At 32.5% G+C, this 22,675-nt stretch overlaps 2 protein-coding genes across 3 annotated transcripts in view; both read left to right on the top strand.

Annotated features, from left to right (window-relative positions):
• Positions 1-1,056: 1,056 nt before the first annotated feature.
• On the top strand, positions 1,057-3,118 carry LOC139499474 (uncharacterized). Its single transcript, XM_071288152.1, has one exon. It carries the CDS (start codon positions 1,105-1,107, stop codon positions 3,025-3,027), a length of 1,923 nt encoding a protein of 640 aa, XP_071144253.1. The 5' UTR covers positions 1,057-1,104; the 3' UTR covers positions 3,028-3,118.
• A 7,667-nt stretch (positions 3,119-10,785) lies between these two features.
• LOC139499487 (PHD finger protein 20-like protein 1) overlaps positions 10,786-22,675 on the top strand; it is a 30,765-nt gene continuing 18,875 nt past the window's right edge. The window contains exons 1-7 of one of the 2 annotated variants that reach the window (XM_071288172.1): positions 10,792-10,907; positions 13,444-13,805; positions 14,149-14,314; positions 14,885-14,969; positions 16,206-16,294; positions 20,237-20,432; positions 21,299-21,331. In XM_071288172.1, coding sequence (XP_071144273.1) covers positions 13,456-13,805; positions 14,149-14,314; positions 14,885-14,969; positions 16,206-16,294; positions 20,237-20,432; positions 21,299-21,331 — 919 coding nt within the window. In that variant the 5' untranslated portion in view covers positions 10,792-10,907; positions 13,444-13,455. Of the gene's footprint in view, positions 10,908-13,443; positions 13,806-14,148; positions 14,315-14,884; positions 14,970-16,205; positions 16,295-20,236; positions 20,433-21,298; positions 21,332-22,675 lie in introns of both variants that reach the window. The other variant, XM_071288173.1, reaches the window with a different exon arrangement.

Below are 22,675 nucleotides of genomic sequence, written 5' to 3'. Positions count from 1 at the left end.
GGTCAGTTGACCCCTTTAGGAGTTATTGCCCTTTATAGTCAATTTTTAACCATTTTTCGTAAATCTTAGTAATCTTTTACAAAAATCTTCTCCTCTGAAACTACTGGGCCAAATACTTCCAAACTTTAACTGAATGTTCCTTAGGGTATCTAGTTTGTAAATTGTATCCGAAGTTATGATCTATCAACAAACATGGTCGCCATTGCTAAAAATAGAACATAGGGGTCAAATGCAGTTTTTGGCTTATAACTCAAAAACCAAAGCATTTAGAGCAAATCTGACGTGGGTAATATTGTTTATCAGGTCAAGATCTATCTGCCCTGAAATTTTCAGATGAATCAGACAACCTGTTGTTGGGTTGCTGCCCCTGAATTGATAATTTTAAGGAAATTTTGCTGTTTTTGTTTATTGTCTTGAATATAATTATAGATAGAAATAAACTGTAAACAGCAATAATGTTCAGCAAAGTAAGATCTTCAGTTAAGTCAATTTGACCAAAATTGTCAATTGACCCCTTAAGGAGTTATTGCCCTTTAAAGACTTTTTTCACAATTTGTTCATCATGTTGACTTACTTTAAAAAATCTTCTCCTTTGAAACTGCTGTATCAATTTCAGCCAAACTTAGGCTAAATGAGTTTCAGAGTATCTAGTATAAATTTTATATTTTATTTCATTGTATGTCAAGAAACATAGCTCCTATGGCTAAAATAGAACATAGGAGAAAATGATTATTTTTTTTGGCTTTTGAAGAAAATAGGACGATCCAAAAAACATTTAAATAAATTGAAAAGCCAAAATAATCATTGATGAGAGATTTAACCAAAAGAATTAAGGTGAGCGATTCAGGCTCTTGAGAGCCTCTTGTTTAAGGTCCCATAAACTCGTTACAGAGATATGGATTAAAAAAGGCATTATTGTTTGAAAATGGTTTACTGTGTTTATACAGTAGTTATTGTTTTATTGCCGTTTATTTAAGTCAAATCAAAAATAGAAAAAAACACCTATTTAGGCTATAATCACTGTATGATCACCGTTTACAGGTATATCTAAAAATAATCTTCGTATCGTTTAACTTTGAACAGGGAAGGTTGATAACATACAAAATGGCGACTTCGACCGTTGTAAAGGTGGAATCTCTAAAAGACAACTTTGATGATTTATTAACGTGCACTATCTGTCTTGAAACTTTCAAAGAGCCCAAGTATTTACCCTGTCTTCATACCTTCTGCAAGGCATGTATACACACTTATATCAATTCGACTAATAAGGAGGAGAAACCAATAGGGTTCAAATGTCCTGTATGTAGACGCCTTGTTTCAATTGTTGACAATACAAAAAACTCAGAAACATGGGCTAAACAGTTACCTTTGAACCATTTGATAATGTCAATGATAGATAGAAAAGCAATGAAAACATCAGAGAAACTTTGTGATGCTTGCAGTTTCAGAAATATATCTCAGAATGCCGTGTCTTTTTGTACAGTTTGTGAGGAGGCATATTGCGAAAACTGCGAGGTTCATCACAAAACATACAAAATAACGCGAAACCATAGAATCGTTCCTATTAAAGATATAAATACTGATAATAATGCCTTAAATTTGTTTGGAGCTATCACATGTGACGAACATCCTGACGAGAGAATAAAGATATACTGCAAAGACCATACAAAACCATGTTGTACTATTTGCGCCACTGTTCATCATAGAAAGTGTACAGAGGTCGTTACCATAGATAAAGCTGTATCGGGTGTGAAAGAATCTACAAAGGCACGTGATCTTATGAATAAGTTGAAAAATTTGAACGATAACTCATGCAAAATTATTCAAAATCGAAAACAGAACATAGAAACATTTGAAAACGAAATAGAAGCTATTCAGAAAGAAATAGGTAACTTACGGGAAATGTTGAATAGACATTTAGATAAAATCGAACAACAGTTAAAAGACGAAGTTAGAAACACACGGAAATCTAATATTCTAAAACTGAACGATGAAATTACAGTACTATTAGCACTGAATAGCACCTTTGAGAACTGGAAGAATATTTTTGAGGCGTGTTTATCCCAAGGATCTGAATTACAATGTTTGGTTACAATGGAAGGCATATTAAGTAAACTACCGCAGTTAGAGGATGATATGTCACAAGAAGTTCGTAAAATAAGGCAAATATCAGTAGAAATAGAAGCTAGAAAAAATATCGAAAAAGTATACGCTCTTGGAAGTATTAGCCTGAACGAACAAAGAACTCCCATCCCTGGAATAAAAATCATAGATTTCCAAAAAGGAAAATTAAAAGTTATATTTAAAATTAATATCAGCGGACATTATATAAGTGGAATATTCTTTAATGATGATATAATCATAACAGATTATAATAGTAAGAAGATAGTTAGCCATGACCCCAACGGACAAAAAAAAAGAGAACTAAATATTGTTGATAAACCGACTGACATAACTCAAGTGAATGATAAAACCATTGCTGTGTCGGCATACCCACACACGATCTTTGAAATCAATGTTGAAACAATGACATTATTGAAAACACTGGCCGTTGGTGTTAATGTGTGGGGATTGTGTTTTACAGGAGACGAATATATTGCCTCTCAAAGTGAGGCTATTTCTTGGTTGAACTCTGACACCGGTGCAAAACTTAGATGTTGTAATACTAATGTAAATACACCATTTGTTACTTGTTACAAGTCAACTAAGTACATCTATACGAATGGCAATAATTCTATTAGACTGGAATCGACCACTGAAAAAAGTTTCGATTACAAAAGTGAAACTTTAATAGATCCGTTCAGTCAGGCTATTGACTATGATGGAAATGTTTATGCTGTTGGGCATCAATCTAAAAACATTCATCAGCTAACCTCCGCTGGAGAGCTCGTCAGAATCATTCCGTTATCTGAAATAGACAATACATTGAATGATGAACCGTGGGTAATGCGATTTCAAAAGGATAGTAACAGGTTTTTGTTGACATTTCACGGTTCTGGAAATGTACGTGTATGCGAAATAGAATAGAGACTTGATCAATATAAAAAAAAAAAGAATCACTGGATTTTTCTAGGTTCGTTTGATTCCGTATCATAGGTTAAGATATATAGTAATCATCGTTATATTCTAATTCACCAACTCAAACGAATATAAATTATTTAAAAAATAAAACAACACATAAATAAGATACGTGTGCCTTCAGCTGTAGCAGCCTTTAATATTAACTTTACATTCAATATGATTCTCAAACTAAAGTCCTTCACTTTAAATTCAGGCACACTCCCAATCCAATCATACAATAGCACAGTAATATACAGTAACAGTAACACAATCAAAAACTATCTACAAAAGAGGAAAAATTCATATTAATATAATGTAATATATGCATATACTCCCATTAACGATAACCATCTCATAAAAGGGGGGTTGGGGGAGGGGGTAAACATAATAACGAATGCTGCTACGTTGAACTATAGGCAAACTTCGAATAACTTAATTTTCTCAAACTAACCCCTTAAGTAATACTTAATCATGCTTTTCACGAAAATCATGAGGGCATATACCCGTAAAATCGGCAATACTGGTATATGCCATCCGATCAAATTGAACGTAAACACACACCATGTGATTGATATAAACACACACACACACACGTGTTTATAGTAAACAATCACTTGACCGTAACAACGTCATGTGACTTAATACCTTTAATAAATATATTTTTAAACGATATAAGAATAAGTCAAAGCGAATTATTATTTCACTATTTTACTTTCATTAATGAATGAGCAAGATTTTTTTTTATATCTCATAGCTCCCCTTTAAATACGATATACATATATAGCTATGCAAAATTGTACGTCACAACGGTCCACTGGGTACAGAGTAATTTTATAACAAACAAAATACAAAAAAATGTATTGTGACTTTGTTTGTATCTTTGTAAGAAGATCATTTGAAAGAAAACTTTGATGATTTATTAACGTGAACAATTTGTCTTGAGAATTTCACTAATGTATTAAAACTTATATTGATTCCACTGATAAGGATATGAAACCAACAGGATTAAATTGTTCTATATGCCGACACTATAGCTATGTTTGAGTTGTTGCCAATAAACCCGCAAACATGGACTAATAAGTTTTCTCTGAACCCGTGTATAATGTCGATATGATAAACAAATAAAAAGCAATAAAAAAAATTCAGAAGCTTTGTGATGCGCGTTATGTAGAACAAGTACCTTAAAAAGGGATATGTGAAATGCTTCATATAACATACAAATTAACGCAAAACTACAAGACGTTTTTCATATTATCGACTTTTTACTTCGGATTACACTATATTTCGACAAGTAACCTAATATGTGGTAAGACATCCTAGGACTCGTTCAAGTAAGAGCAACCAACAGACGTAAATTCAGTTCAATTTGGGAGAAAGTTTCCTGAATTCCAATTATTTTGTTATAAAACAATAATGTTTTCCCCTAAACTGTACCGATTGTAGGCTCGATTTTACCTCTTTCAGAACCTACTTGACCGAGTACGAGGATGTGCAACTACAGAGAAGGTAACTTGTCGAAAAAAATATAATCTCCGGAGTCAAAAATCGAGTCTATTGATGATATTAAAACGGATGTTTGCATGGAACATAATTTTTGTTGCCTTCAATTATCATTCAGATAAGAGCATAAAAGTTTACTTTAGACATCATTCAGTTAGTCTATTTATTTTAATCTTACTTTTCCATTCGTCAAAATGCAAATTCTTCTATTAAAATAATTTTCATGTCCTGATATGCATCATTCTATGTCCATTTGACAACTATTGAAATTTACCCCTATTGACTTAATGCATACAATCCGCTGTAGCTTGTTCTATATGAATTGTATGTTTATAATTGTAAAAGTACATTTACAATAGAATCTTTTTCATACAGCAGCAGTTTTCATTCACTATCAGAATTGTATAGAAATATATGTACACATATATGTATATAATTTTTTTTTAAAAGTGGCATGTACATTATTATTTGTACTTTTGCTGTTGTATTTGTTGGCAGTTGTAAAATTAAAATGGGAAAAGTGAATTTAATTCTTTTATATATCCCTCAATACATACTTTACATATTATGGCATAACATTGCATCTTTGTATACTCCAAGGAATAAAGTTCCAGGTATAGTGTTTTTGACTCATCAGTCCGTCCGTCCTGTTGTTGTCATCACAACTCCGCTGAAACCACAGAATAGAATTCCCTGAAACTTTCTAGATATGAAAAACATACTATGTAGATGTGCAAATTGGCAGGAAATTCGGATTCAATTTTTTTCTAAAGAAGTAATGCCCCGTTTTACTACTGCAACAGTTTGTCATCGCAACTTTGTCTTTATTTATACAACAGAATTCTTGAAACATTGTATATAATAAGAAAACACTATGTATATGTGCATATCCAAAAGAAATTTGGATGCATTTTTTCTAGATGTTGTCCCATTGGAGCATAGAAGTTTGGCCTAAATATACTGCTACAACAGTTTGTCATGGCAACTTTTCTGAATGCACAGAATTTCGGGAAACTTTGTAGAAAATAAGGACAACATGTGTATGTGCATATCCCCCAGAAATATTCAGCAGTTGAGTTCGGTAGGAGGTATGAGTCTATGATCTTAAGTATCTTGTGAGGTTTTCTTTACCCAGTGACAAGTGGGCGCATGTGGTATGTGAGTGAGCTGACAAAGGTTGTTTAATTGTCATATTTGCTAATCTTGCATCACACAAAAAATTCTTGTCTTGATGTACTATCTTCACTTCAAGTGCTGGAGGTCAATGGTTTGAACCCTGGAAGTCTCAAACCATATTTCCTCCTCCACTAAGTCAGCAATGCAAGGATTAAAGGCAAAGACTAGTTGACTCCATTCAAGTCTGAATAATGTGTCATGTAGGTGACATATCCTTTATGTTGCCGTGTTTGTTCTCTCTATTATAATTCTGTGTTCCAAGGATTTTCGTTGAAACTCGTTTCTATTTTACTCTTAAAATAATAAAGATGGAAAACAGCTATCATCCTAAATATGGATCATACTTAGTTCATGGGAAAAAATCTGCATGTGTTCTATAGTGACAGTTATAACTTTTTGTGCTGACATGAATTGTCATTGATATGGTTATATTTATAAATTTACTGTTTACAAATTTTTGAATTTTTTGAAATACTAAGGCTTTTCTACTTCAGGCATAGATTACCTTAGCTGTATTTTGCAAAACTTTTAGGAATTTTAGTCCTCAATGCTCTTCAACTTCGTACTTTATTTGACCTTTTTAACTTTTTTGGATTCGAGCGTCACTGATGAGTCTTTTGTAGACGAAACGCGCGTCTGGCGTATATACTAGATTTAGTCCTGGTATCTATGATGAGTTTATTTATCTGTGAATTCTGTAAATTCATGAATTATTGTGTGGATTTATTATCACGATTTTTTAAGAAAGATCACAAATTGTTGGGATTTTTGTGAAAATCAGCATACAGATATTATATCAAATATCAGAATGCGAGATCTTAATATTGCAATATTTAACAATTATCATTATTACCATTACTAAACCCTCGGTATTATTTCTGTACCACATGATACAAAAGAGTCTTATTAATTTTGTGTTTTCGTTTCTGAATACCATTCACATTATTTTCTCTTGCAATTAAGCGATATTAATGTTGATGTTGATCTTCACTGAAAGTTTGTGAAACAGCAATCAATCAAGCAATAATATTATCGTTCTTGCCTGCCCGTCCTTGGATGCTTATCATACAGCGGTGTGATTAACATGCAGTCACTGTGTTAGTATTTGTATATCATGTATAGAGATGCCTTACACCAATTTCAATCTGTCATATGTCCAATGTCCTTGACATCATTTTGATGATTAAGCAACAGGTTAAAAAATATTGTTTGTCACTTGAATTTTTCACTGATGATTGAGAAAAAACTATACTTGGTATGGGGGTATTTGCAAGGTATCCATGTCTGTCAGTTAGGCTTCATGCATGAGAATCAAGGCTAAATCTGTATCTCAGATAACATATTTAAAAGGTCAAATATTTTTCGTGTATTGAATTATTAGCACACCTGACGTGACATGGACGTCATTTTCAAGGTTCATTGTGCAACGTCTAGTCTGTTTCTTAGATATAAAAAGCAATTAACTAACTTTATGTGTTGCGTTGAAAGAGTGTAAGGTGTAAATAATTAATTTGATCGTGACCTTATTTCATAAATTTGTGAGCATGCTTAATTAGATATAGGAAGATGTGGTATGAGTGCCAATGAGAAAACTCTCTATCCAAGTCACAATTTATAAAAGTAAACCATTATAGGTTGATGTACGGTCTTCAACACGGAGCCTAGGCTCACAACGAACAGCAAGCTATAAAGGACCCAAAAAAATAAGTCTCAAACCATGTTTGCATTAGAAAATAAAATCAATATTCCCTGATATCGATCTTTAGTCTAATGTAAAAGAGAAAGATCGATCTTTAATCGGACTTAAAAATCCACCTCCATGTGAAATGTATCTGTAAATGAAAACAACACGTTTAAAATTGCATGCGTCCGAAACACTTTTCTGGATTTACCTCCATCGGAAATCCCCAAAGCCGAATATTTTAAAGCCAAGGATGTATAAAAACCTAAACAGTTGCAGAGCTATATAACCTAAAAGGATATTGTATTTAAGAAAAATCATTATAAACATAACATATAACAATACGTAGTATTTTCCATAGTCGCTCTATAGTAACTGCGATACAGACTAAGCCTTGATCCATGAAAAAAGGCCAAGTGAGAATTTCATTAGGATTAACACCTGCTTATCCTTCCGGAGCACCTAGGATCATTCCAGGTTATGTTGAGTTAACTTACAACCACTGGGTCGATCCCACTGCTGATGGAGTTTTTGTTCCCCGAGGGTATCACCAGCCCAGTAGTCAGCACTGTTGTGTTGGCATGGATTGTCATTAATATGGTAAAATTATAAATTAACTGTTTACAAAACTCTGATTTTTTTTAAAATACTAAGGCTTTGTATAATATGATTACCGTCGTAGAACAAAATTCGTTGTCTTGTTTATCATCCCTTCAGATTTTGTAAGTACTGATGGAATGTCAAGCTTTCAGATTTGTACAGTACCGATCATGCAGTTATAAAAACGAAACAAGTTTAAAACAACAAATGAAAAGAAGACATACGGTAAAACAAACTAAGAGTTGTATGATAAAGTTTACAAAATGTAATTTGTTTATTATCCTTAATTGTTATGTACTACCGTATAGCGGGTTATTTTCGCGGGTGTAAAATTTCGCGATTTTCATTGAACAAGGTATACGAAATATTTTGGCGGATTAAAAACTTTTATTAATACCTCTGTATGTACACCTTTAGTTTGGCGGAATTTATTTTGGCGATTTTGTTCTATCCGCGAAAATAAGCGAAACTTTGCATCCCGCGAAAATAACCCGCTATACGGTATGAGCACAGGGGTTTACAAACGCAAAAATAATTATTTACAATGTCTCACAAAAGAACTTGGAATAAACAGCACAACTGGTAATCCTACATAAATTCTCTCACATCATTTACAAAGGATGAAATTTTACAAAATCACAAAGTTATCCTTTTTCTTATGATATTAACATCAGAGAAAACGAAGAAAAAAATTACCGTCATTATACTGGATACTAAAACTCCATACATAAAAGAACGATACAATGTTGGATCATCAAGATGTTCGATAAAAACATCTTTCTAAAGTGCTGACTTCTATTCTTTCTACAGTAAAAGATGGTCTCCAGATTAGCATGATTAGATGTATATTCAACCAGTTATGACAATCATATGTGGACTCTCAAAGATAAAAACTAAGATTGTAAAATGTCAGAAATAAAAAAAATCAGACACTGTTCATTCATTATTTGTTATAAATACGCCAATATTTTATACATTCAGAAATCTGTATTCGACAGTAGAACAAAATGCGTTTTCTGGATTAACTTTCTTACGTACCTTGTTAGTACTCATACAGTGTCAACCTTTTTAGATTTGTACAGTAACAATCAAGTAGTTATAAAAACGAAATAAATTAATAACTAGGAATAAAAAAGAAGGCACTATACGGTAAAACAAGCAAATGTACGTTGTATAGCATAAATTTAAAAATGAATTATGTTTAATGTCTTGAATTTTAAGCTGCTGGTGGACGTTTCGTCCCCGAGGGTATCACCAGCCCAGTAGTCCGCACTGTTGTGTTGACATGAATATCAATAATGTGGTCCTTTTTATAAATTTCCTGTTTACAAAACTTTTAATTTTTCGAAAAACTAAGGATTTCCTTATCCCAGGAATAGATTACATATGCCGTATTTGGCACAACTTTTTGGATTTTGGATCCTCAATGCTTTTCAACTTCGTACTTGTTTGGCTTTTTAAATATTTTGATATAAGCGTCACTGATGAGTCTTATGTAGACGAAACGCGCGTCTGGTGTACTAAATTATTATAATACTGGTACCTTTGATAACTATTTAGTGTGATCAAACCTGTTCTCAACTATCCAAATGGTTCGATAGAAGGCTGACAAGCTTGTATGTCGATATAATGTATTTGTTTCAATTTTCGTAGCTACAATCCCGTCCCTTAAATTGAAAAGTTAAAATAAGAATTTCGAGCTTTTCAAAGTTGAGTTTACGATCTTAAAGGGGCACTAGCTGTCAAATTAATGTTCACCGATTTGATTCAAATTTTCATATTCAAATATAACATACTAAAACGTATATCCAAATAAAAAAGACCAAAATAAACAATTTACAATTCATAAACTCGAAATTATGTATCAGCATTTCGTATGCATTTTAGTCTAGACTCAATCTAATTAACCATCGATGTGTCCTTCCGAAGAATGTCGACGATAATATATTCTGTTGAAAACATACACAAAGATATAAATAGATAGCAAGGACGTGTAATTGAACATATATCCAGTCTGTTCGATTTCATATTATAGATTAAAGCAATAGTTGAAAAATCGATTTAACGTGTATGGAATAAGTTTTTGTAGATCCAATAGTCAATCAAATGGTTTAAAAATTACCCCTGTTTCCCTTTTTAAATTGTTGAAATGTTTCCCTCTTACTAGCTGATCACGCCTAGTGCTGCACGTGTAACCCATCTCTAGCTAATTAATTAAAGTTCACATGAAAACGGATTTTATTATTTACTTGCTATTGATGATATTTCATTAGCAAAATTTATCTGCTTATTTTGACAAAACTGAACCAAACTAATTGTTTGTTTGTTGTTTGCTCTATGGTCGGGTGGTTGTCGCTTTGACATATTCACCATTTCCTTTCTCAATTTTAATTGCTAAAAGTCTTTTTACTTAACTATTTCACTTTGATTAATGATTGAACAAAATAAGTACAATTTTTTTTCTTTCTATTATTCTATTTTTTCTGCTATATCTCGTAGCTTGTGTTCCATTAAAGTTGAATTGTCGAGTTTTTAAAAAGTGAAATTTCGAGTTTAAAGTCGAAATTATTAAAAGAAAAATCACATTTTCAGAAATGAAAAATTGAAATTTCGAATTGAAGTCGAAATTTTCAAATTTTAATTGTTTAATATCAACTTAGAATTCATTTTTAATGACAATTTTATTTTATCAATGTCTCCAATACGCTTCCGTATCTTTTCGATGGTACGTTGCAATTCATAACTTTTGTTATATTTGTTCGGTAATTAGTTATATTACTTTAAGAGATGTTCCGAATTATGTTTACAAAACACAAAATGGAGAAAATGGAAATGCGTCAAATGTTTGCAGCTAGTGAATTGCTGTTAATGTGAAAAACTCATATCATTGGTAAATATAAATCGATAATTATAATAAGAAATTAGTGTATTACAGAACTGGAGACCTTCTAAGAGGTGACACAGTTGTATTTTATCCCGTCACATTCGTCACCGGTTCGACCACGCCGACGCATGGCGGCATGACATGATGTTTTTGTTTACATAACATATAGTCATGTCTCGTTTGTTTCTGAAGGAGGACAAGATAATACAAAAAATTAAAATATATTTTAAATAAAATGGAATAATTTGAATGGTAATCGTTCTTCTTGTATCTCTTTTACAATATTCATTTCATAAACTAAAAGATGATGAAAATAAAGAAAGGTTGACAGGGGAAGTAACTCATCATCTTTAGTATTATTTTATATTTTTATGGCCCCGTAATGAAGTTGTCGGTGCCATATAGTTTTACCCTTGTCCGAAATTCCAAAATTCTGCAATTCCGTCATTCCGCAACAAACCATCATACACAGTTTTTTCTAAACGCCTTCAGATATTGGGCTGATTTTTGGTATGCGAGTTAACAATGATGCGTTACAGATCAAGTTTAAATTTCATTACGTTTTTTTTACCGAAATCATGGTCTGTGGACTTAAATAAATTGTGTGAAATTTTTTAAACTCTTTCAGATATTGGTCTGATTTATGGTATGTGAGTTATCCATGATAAGTTACAGATTAAGTTTAAGTTTTGTTCTGCTCAGCTTATTTTTGGGCTATGGACTTCGATAAATTGGTGAAAATCATAGTTATATAGAATTTTTTTCTGAACACTTTCAGATATTGTGCTGATTTTTGGTATGTGCATGATGTGAGTTACTCATGATGAGTTACAGATCAAGTTTAAGTTTCCTTCTGCTCCGCTAATTTTTGCCAAAAGTAAGGATTTACATCTTTGAAAATTGTTGAAAATCACAATTATACAGACTTTTTTTCTGTACGCCTCCAGGTTTTCAGCTGATTTTTGAGACTATCATCATGTTTGTGTCCACATGTGTTATTGAAATTGCAGATTTTTCAACTTTTTGAGACGGGGGGCCATTCATGTTGCTTTGACACATCTAGTTTTATTTAAATAATTTATACATGTGATGGACTCTGAAACTCAGTTCAGGTGACTGGGAAATTTTGGTTTGGGGTTGAGAATGTGGAGATCTCAGATCAAGGATGTTTTATATCAACATTGATTTTTATTTAAAAAGTATACTTCATTTCTGGAATCATGTCTTTCACCGAAAAAGTTCGTCAATTTTGCACTTCAGATTTTGTAAGTACTGATAGAATGTCAAGCTTTCAGATTTGTACAATACCGATCATGCAGTTATAAAAACGAAACAAGTTTAAAACAACAAATGAAAAGAAGACATACGGTAAAACAAACTAAGAGTTGTATGATTAGGTTTACAAAATGTAATTTGTTTATTATCCTTAATTGTTATGTACAGTTCAGGTGACTGGGAAATTTTGGTTTGGGGTTGAGAATGTGGAGATCTTAGATCAAGGATGTTTGATATCAACATTGATTTTTATTTAAAAAGTATACTTCATTTCTGGAATCATGTCTTTCACCGAAAAAGTTCGTCAATTTTGCACATCTGGATGACATCATTTACCAGATAGAAGGCGCGCCTGTATCCCTGCTCTATCAAAAGTTTCCATCACTTTCAAAATCGTCATTCTGTAGGGTATTATTGAAATAATTTATGTTCCGTAAGTACGTACTCTTGATTGCTGTACGACTGAGTGAGGGTGACCATCTTATTAGATTTTAATTTCCCAAATATTGTGTCCAGTATAAAATAAAACTTTTTCACCTGTTTGCTCAATATATGTTGGAAATGATGATGCATGACATGATGATGGAAGTCACATGACAGATTATAATCAGTCTGAAAACAGTATCCCGGAACTGGCCTATTGAAATGGAACTCCCTCCAAAGTCATATACTTCATTTTGTACTTAGCGTTTTCACCTGACGATATAGAGATATGGGTATTTAGTCAGATCTTTTCAGGAAGTTGTGATTATATCAGAAAACCGACGTGATTATATCAGAAAACCGACACTGATAAAATTAATAAAAAATTTAAAAATGTTCAGACTTTAACATGTTTAATAAAATCTATGTTTTGGTAAGTTGATGTAATTAGTATTGAAGCAAACTAATCTTTAACAATATATCATATAACTTTGTAAACACGTTAATTATGAGCTATGAAAGTCAAGTAGTTCCTACATTTTTTAAATTTATTTTTTTTATCAAAAAAAATTATTTGTAAATTTCTGTCAAACAGAAGTTTTTTTACCCTGGCTACATACAAAGAAAAATAATTTGTGTTTTCAATGTTTTGAAACAGGAAATTCAATAGAGGTATGCGAATCCTAGCAAACCGGGACACATCCTCATCTGTCTTGGGTTGAAACTGGTATTTGTATTCTAAAGGGTTAAAGTATGATATACATGTATATGTCACTCTGTAAAATCAACAATAGATTATCGATGTTCTATAAATATATATTTTTATATTTTCTTCATTTCTTAGTGTACTTAAGCCATGGAAGGTGAAATTGAAAACCCAATTGAAGTACCAAGCTCACCCTCACAACCAATAACACCATCTAAAACAACAAAAGACAGGATGGAAGAATTTCCGAGTAGAGCCTCATCAGAATGTAGCAGTAATAAAAGTAGCTCAGAGAAAACACCACCTCTCAAACATTCTTATGAACCTCGTAGCTCTGTTGTGACTGGCGACCTGTTCCATGATAATGCTAGTACCTGTTCTAGTACATCCTCGACAACCACCTCCTCTGTACCCCCACTTAACAAGAGGTTCCCAAGCAGACAGGGTATTGTATGGAGAAAAGGGGAGAAAATAGAGGCTATGGATTTCATAGAAAAATGGTAATTTAAGCAAAAATAGCCACAGATTTATATATATATATTGATTTAACCTTTATGATCTACATGTATAAAAATAAATTAGTTCGAAAATGATTGTTAATTATATTGCAAACCATGCATGAAATGTTTAAAAATAATTATATTTTATTAAGTGGCTTTACAAAATAAACATAATAAAGCTTAACATGCTTAATTGTCACAGAACTGTAATTCTTTAAAAGTTGGATTAGTATGTCAGATTTTTTGTTGTTGGCTGCTTTCACATTGACACTTACATACCCAGTATCAACTTTATTTATGTCCCTTTTATATTGTGTTAATTAAATCTATCAATCTAATACAGGTACCCAGCAAAGATTATAGAAATAGATGAAGAGGATATCGCTGTACTTGTACATTTTGAAGGCTGGAATCAACGTTATGACCAGTGGATGGACATGAGCAGTGAAAAGATACGACCTAAAGCAAGGCATTCTGGGAGAAAAGAAAAGAGAAAATCGCTTAATAATGTACGATTTTTAAAATAAATGATATTTTTGGTTTGATGAACATGTACATATAATGAAAATATTGACAAGAACATTTGCTAAACCTATACGTGTCTGAAGAGATCGAAAGATACCAAAGAATCATTTAGACTTATAACTGAATAATAAACTGACAACCTCATGGCATAAAAAAAAAAAACTGCAGACAGAGTGCAAGTACACAAAACTCAACATTAAAAATTAATTCTGATCATAAGCAACAAGAACCACACCAAAAAATTGGGATGATCTCAGGTTCCTCGGAAGGGTAAGCAGATCCTGGTCAACACATGGCACATTATCAGTTGATGTAATGAAAAGGCTACACAGTGGATTCATGTAATTTTCTGAGTACTAATTTTCCTGGATTCTGGGCAACTTGCATTTTCTTCAATACTTCCATTCATGGTTTTCGTGTTCAAGCCAATGAGATATTTGTATTTTATTGAAAATTTAAATTCATTTTTTAATTACATGTATACAGATGATACCCATGAAAAATTTGAATCTCATATATGTATTTTTTTAAACATTTTTATGAATTGATTTCAGGAATATAAAGTTGGTGATCAGGTGTATGCTAGATGGACAGATTGTAAAATGTATCCAGCTAAAATAACAGCCATACTAGCTGAAGGTAATAGTCATATTTCAATACTATAAAAAAACGTTGTGAAAAAATGTTTTAGAAATGTAGGATTGGTAATAATGCTTAATGGAACCAGGGCTTCCAAAAAACATTTGAGCCAGCCGGACATTTTATATCTGATCCCGATTTTAATCCCTTAAGACTAAGTCACAAAAGGCAATTATGGTAATCAGATGGCCATTCCAATGATAATGACATTTATATTAAAAAACGATTTTAAACTTTACTTTGTTTTGGATGTTTGGATGTAAACTTTTAAATTGGCAGTGTATCATTCAAAGTGTGCACATCAGCGTTCTCATATCTGCCATAGACTCTTTATTTGTGCAAAATGACATGTCAAAAACTTCATTTTCGTTTTGAAAATCATGTTTTTCTAAAACCGGATGTTGACTTGACAATGGTAAAACATGGATCGTAAACGGAGTGAAGAAGCTCTTTCCACGTTATTTCTTCAACAAAATGCTTAAAATGAACGATAAGATACAGGTATCAATGATAATTTTAGCATTTTGAAGAAATAAAGGATGCATAATTAAATTTCCCACCTTTGCACATGTGCACACATGTTCTAGTTCATTCGACGTAGTTCTGACGATTTTTCATTCAAACCTTTTAAATTTTTTTATCAAATCATGTAGCTAAACTAATTTCTTATAATTTTAATCTTTTGGACTAAATCAATGAGCTACAAACCGCCGAAATGTAAGAAAATAATTGTGAATAGACCAATCAATTTATACGATGTCCGGTACTGAACATAGTTTACCTGTCAACTGAACAGGTAGATCACCTGATCACCTGTCCAACAACTAATTAGCCTTGATTAAAATTAGAAAGTATTGAAGTAGGGGTTGTTTTGATAGTAATTAATCATCATGTCACTTTTATGACCGGAAATGTGTAGATGTTAAAGGCAAAAGGTTGGGTCAAAAAGATCGTGACTTATGTTAAAATGGCCGAAAAAGCCTTGAAAACTAAAATGTATATGACCGTTTCATGCTTTGCCCAGCCGGACTTTTACCGGACATTAATCAAATGTCCGGAATATATGACCGTTTTGGAAGCCCTGAAGGTACATCTCGATTTTAATCTCATTCTATGCAATTTGAATAACATTAGTGCAAGATATGGAGTGTATCTGCTTTATTTTCATTATAAGATGTTTTTTTAAGGACAATAATATGATGTTTCAATGTTAAATGTACTTAATTCTTGTTATAGATACTTTTGAGGTTATTTTCTACGATGGTTTCAAGAAAGTTGTACAAGGGATGAACGTAAAGCCAATGCCACCTGAGCTGAAGCAACAGGTAAGAGAAACAAAGAGATGCAGTACTGTTTGCTCACCTGGTCTGTTGGGCATTGGTATTTGTTCACCTGGTTTCTAAGAGCATTTGTAATTAAGGCTGCCATTTACATTGTTTTATTTTAAACCCAATTTTTCTTCAGATCCTGACCTGGAAATAAAAGAAAAAATAACAAATGATTTGATATCAGTATTTTAGAAAAAAGTTTGGGCAATGTTCTCACTGGGTTTAAAAGTTTTAACACATTTATTACATTTAGAATAAAGAAATGTTTACTATATATCCAGGCAACAGAAAGGAATTAACATTAATCCAGAATCAGCTGTTAAATGTATGAACAAATACACTTGAGAATTTAATTTTAATTTTTTAACATGTTTTTTATTTGTGTATCTGATATTGAAAGATAGATTTATATTACATATTTTTGTAAAAGCAAACCTAATACTGTGAATTCATTTATTTTCATGGGTACCAATTTTCTGGGATAATTGATAGCAGGGTTTTACCAAAGTTGGCACATAATCTTATAGAAAATTGTAATGTGTTGAGCATTTAACTTCATTGTTAACATACATGTACCCACTACAATTGGTATCCCTAGAATAATAAGCACTGGTATTAAAGAGATAATAGTAACTGCAATTACGATTATCCCAATATGGCGACGGCAGATATAGGTAAAATCTTTACAGTCAATTTACTTGAATGTAGCATGTTTTTGTCAATAGTTACTCAGCTGCAAGGTTTTTCTATACCATTACATCATATTTGAATCGTAACGGTGCACTGGAATTATCTAAGCGCTTTGAAAATTGCCGTTGAAAAATTCGGGATGATCATCGTAACTCTATGGATTTTTTCTTGTTTGATAATCGTAATTTCTTTATCGGATAATAGTAACTGAAAAATTAAATGTGTCTTTCAGATTTCAATGGCATTGTGTGTATTAAAATGCAAATGTACAGTTAATTGATGACATTAACGGAAAATAAAAAAAATGAAGAAACTTACAGGTTAATATTTAAGACAAATTTACTTATATATTTCTAGATTTATTGGCGTTTTTTTTTTTTTTACAAAACCGTGATTTCTTGTCACAGCCACTTTAAAATAATTGTTTTTGATCTTTACAAGTATTTTTTTGTGCAGTCAGTACATGGAATTAGATTTAACTTTTTTTAAGCAGAGAAACATACTATTTTTAGAGGGATCAATAAGGGAGCTACCATTTGATTTTTATGGGGGGGGCTAGGATGAAAAATTTTGTCCTGCATTTTTTTTTAGTTGTAACCTCTGTCCTGCCTTTTTATTTTTCACTCTATTCGGTCCTGCCTTTTTTTTTTTAGTTTATCCTGACTTTTTTTTTACCTAATTTGTCATCCTGACTTTTTTTTTTTGCAATTGTCTCATCCTGCCTTTTTTTTTACTCAAAATTCCTGTCCTGCCTATTTTTTCAAATTTCATCCTAGCCCCCCCCCCCCCATAAAAATCAAATGGTAGCTCCCTAAGCTATGGATTCCTGGCATTTCCCTAGACGCCCTATTCAACATTTATGCTCAATGTTTGCAAGAGATATAAACATAAGGGTCTTACAAAAGAAATGATGTTTTAATAACGGCACTTTAATTGTTGACAAAAAAGAGCACATTAAATAGACCAGAGTGATACCGTATTTTGGTTAACATGGTTAATGTTCACTTTGAAACGGTTCAAATCTCCTTCAGTATCTGGTTTTAAAATTATGAAACAAAATCAGTGTACAGCTTGATACGTGTTTTGATGAATATAATCATTCTTGTTACTATTGCAATATGGAGATTGTAAACATGTAAATATGTCCACTACAAAACGGTCACCTACAAAACAAGTATTGGAGATTTTTTTATTTTTTTCAATTCTATTCGTGCAAAACAAATAGCAGGGGTTAGTTTCATGTAATTTTCAGTATGTTATCAACATAGTATAGGGTTGATGTCAACTACGAAACTTTTTGTCCACTCGACACTAGCTCATGAAAATGTCCACTACGTAACATAAGTTGTACGTTCATATGTGAAGTACTGTCTAATATTTATCGATAAAAAATGGTTCTCACATTCAGAAAAAAATGAGATCTTTCTAGTTTATAAAGTAAAACAAGTTAGAATGTCTAAAGGAGACATTACAATGCAATAAGATGTGCGTTTAAAAGCAGTTTCGTAGTGGACAAATGTCCCCTGCGAAACAGTACATACATTATGAAAATGATATCATTTTAAAGAGTATTTAAGATTGCACTTTTTATTTACAAACAGGTCTACAATAGAGGTATTCAAAATAAAAACTTCGACAAGTTGATTTTTAGGTCTGAAATTCACACTTTTATTGAAAAATGCCCTAATAACAGACAACAATATGCATTACCTTTTAATGTATACATGTTGAAGGCCGTACACTAAACCTATAATGGTTTACTTTTTTAAAATTGTTATTTGGATGGAGAGTTGTATCATTGGCACTCACAACGCATCTTCCTATATCTATGTACCTGCTCAATATATTGACAATGAAGCAGCTGTCGGGTCAGGTATTGTGGTAAGTAAATATTCTAATTGTTATCAAAGTTTCAATGTTATGTGCGCGTTTGATGTGTTTTTTGGGGGGGTGAATGGAGGGGGATAAGCAATATCCCATATCCCAAAAGTGCAAAACTGTTGTTCTTAATTTCTCGTCAAACTGTCTCTGGCGAATACAAAACGTCTTTCCTACTTCATTATGGCATAACGGGTATGGACTAGAATTGAACCAGCAGTCGCTTCCCGGGGGAAGAAATAGCACACATAGCCACCTGCATTAAATGATTTAAAACAATAATTACTATATTTACTTTGTTTTTATTCAGGATAAATCAATGTTCTTTAACAGTCGTAGGGCCAGCTGAAGGACGCCTCCGGGTGCGGGAATTTCTCGCGATATTGAAGACCTATTGGTGACCTTCTGTTGTTGTTTTTCTATGGTCGGGTCGTTGTCTCTGTGATACATTCCCCATTTCCATTCTCAATTTTAATAATCACAAATCTGATGTAGGTTGACACGCGTTTTCCCTGACAAGTATTGCCATATATCATAACTTCCTTTACAATTGCCTCATCGCTCATTCCCATATTTTGTGACATTCCTAGTTCTTGGGAGTTTTCTGTTTTTTAACATAGTTTGTGTTTTTCCCATATCCAAATTTCTTAAAGCTTGTTCACCCTTCCAATTTTATGATATAATAGTATGTAGCTGTTTTCATTAGAACCATTAATAATATATGCACAAAAAGGTATGTCATAAGATGTTGAAACGTGATTAATTCATCACCATAATTTCATCATGTGCTATCAGATATACGTACGATTTAGTGTCAATATCAATAAAACACTATCCAGTTACGATTATCTTCGCATTTTTTAATACCATAATTACGGTTATCTTTTTTTCCGAGTTACGATTATCATCCCGAATTTTTCAACGGCAATTTTCAAAGCGCTTAGACAATTCCAGTGCACCGTTACGATTCAAATATGATGTAATGTTATAGAAAAACCTTGCAGCTGAGTAACTAGTGACAAAAACATGTTACATTTGAGTAAAATGACTGTAAAGATTTTACCTATATCTGCCGTCGCCATATTGGGATAATCGTAATTGCAGTTACTATTATCTCTTTAATACCAGTGAATAAGGAACCAAATAAAATCACAAAAAATGCTGAACTCTGAAGAAAATTAAAAAAGGAAAGCAAATGACAATATCAAAAGCTCAAACACATAGAACAATTGGATAACAACTGTCCAATTCCTGACTTGGTGAAGGAATTTTCTTATCTAGAAAACAGTGGATTAAACCTGTTTGTATAGCTAGCTAAACCTCTCACTTGTGAATAGGCAGTAATTAAGTACAATTTTATTTGTTTGTCAGAAAATAGAAATAGTCCATGTGTTGCCCAAAGATACGAGAAAAAGATCATCAACAGACAATGAAGAAGGCAGGAAGAGACTGTCAACAGAAAGTGAAGATGGTAAACACAGACTCTCAATGGAGGGCGAAGATGGCAAACAACGACTATCAACAGACATGGGAGATGTTAAAATAGAACCTTGGACGGAAAGTGAAGGTATGTATGTTAATCTGTATCTTCCTCCTGTATTAGGGGCACCACCATGGGTTATGGTGTAAAGATAGACATTTAACACACTGTATTGATACAGGTTAATGTGAGCATTTGCCTACCCAGTTTCTCAGCCTGGAAGTGACAAGTCTTACTACCAGAAAGTTAACTTTTCAATAGGTACACATACAAAGAGGGATTTAGATTAACGAACCTCATTGGTCTTTATAATAGAAATTGTGATGCATTCTGGGAAATGGGAATGTAATTGTTTTGAATGTTCTGATGGGTCCAAAATTCACATTTAGCAGACTTCAATTTAATTTACAGCGACCATATATTTATTAATTGCTCTATTGGTTCTACCTTGTCACGCTAATGTATGAGAATATTCATGAGTTGTTAAGTTATCTCCTTACAAAGTAATTAATGTTTTAATGTCCCACCTAGGGGCATTATGTTCTCCATGTGTTGTTCGTCCTTCCGTCTGTCTGTCCCATTTTGTTGGTGAGGAATTTTTGATGAAGTTGAAGTCCAATCAATTGAAAATTAGTACATATGTTGCAAATGATATGATCTTGCTAATTTTAATGCCAAATTAGAGTTTTGACCCCAATTTCACGGTCAACAGAACATAGAAAAAAAGTGCGAGTAGGGCATCCATGTACTATGGATACATTCTTGTTAAAGTTTTTTAAGGTAGTTTAGCAAGCTATAGATTCTATTTTTATCTTGTATCTTACGAATAGTAAGCCTGTCTGATGCAAAGGGGAAATTACAAAGTAAATGCATTTATTACTCTGTAACTCCTGGGCAGGGACCTTACTCAAATAATCCTTTTTATTCCTTATTTCTTCTTTCTCTTTGTAAAGGAAGAAAAAAGAGGCGTTATCAAAGTGATGAAGGTAATAAAGGAAGAATATTCAATATGCTTTCCGCCGATTCTTTATTGTTCGTAAATTGCTTGCCTATTGTACTGGGGATAGCTATATATAGATAGTTGTATTTTATTCAAGATTTTTCCTATTGTACTGGGGATAGTTGTATTTTATTCAAGATTTTGCCTCTATATTGCTACATGCATAGTATTGTAATTTTGTATCCATACAGAAAATTGACATTTTGAAATTAAAATTCCAGGATATGTTTTTATTCTGGATGACTTTTAAGTACATTTATATTAAAGCTCAAATTCTTACATTTTTAAAGCAATTGCTTTTATGCCGTCGCGTATGGCCATCTTTGTGACCCAGATCAGAGACTCCGCCCAGATCAAGCCATAGTATTTTGTTAAACAGGCTCCTGGTCAGTCATTCTTTAACACCTATGTATGTTTTCTAATGCAATACATAGCTTGAAAGTTTAAAAAAAAGATAGTGGATTTAAGAAGTTTCAGAATATGTTCTTGTAAATGTATTTTTGTATTTAAAGGGTCAACCGTTTGACTATCAAATAACATAGAAGTCCGAGTGAAAAAAAGTACATTTTTATAAATGCGATTCCGTTTTCCGCCGTTCGTACGATGTTTCAACAAAATATGGATTCATTTCAGTTGTTGATTTAGTATTTAAAATTTAACTGAATTATCTCCTAATAAATACGGTTTTTATGTTTAATTTGTGTTTCTTTAAGAGGTCAGGTGCTCTTCTTCATTCATAAAATTATCGTTCATTCATACATTTATCGTAAAATCAAAATCACTACACAGGTTAATGCGTAGTGTCAAATTATTACCTGTAATCTAAAAATAGACAAACTTTATTTGCGCAAATCATTTAGCGGAACGAAACCCTTGTTGAAAACACATAACAATAAGTTCGTTTTCCTTTTCTGTCAAAACTCCGTAATATTTATCGATCACCTTACTAATGAAATGGACCCGTCCAAACGTAGTAGATGCCAAGTCGGTCGAGATGAAGAGATATTTTCAATTTGGAATTTTCTAGTTTATTAATACATGGATTGAAAAAAAGTACGTCTTTTTAAATATCATGATCAAAACTGGGTTTGCATAACAAATGTCAGATGAAACCATTATCCTCGTCTTTTCGGTGAACAAGTCTACTACGTTTGTTGACACTCGACGGTCCACCGTGTTAGCAATTTTATTTCACATGTTTTCGAAATATTGAAGGTCATTTTTCGCAATGTTTCCTGAAAATTGATAAATATCAAAGCAACGTAGAGCTGTTTGTTCTTGTTCGTATAATAAAATTGAGAATGGAAATGGGGAATTTGTCAAAGAGACA

This window comes from Mytilus edulis, chromosome 12, assembly GCF_963676685.1.
Source record: "Mytilus edulis chromosome 12, xbMytEdul2.2, whole genome shotgun sequence".
NCBI classification, from domain to species: Eukaryota; Metazoa; Mollusca; class Bivalvia; order Mytilida; family Mytilidae; genus Mytilus; species Mytilus edulis.
The sequence above is the reverse complement of the archived record's forward strand: the minus strand, read 5'-3'. Positions and strand labels throughout refer to the sequence as shown.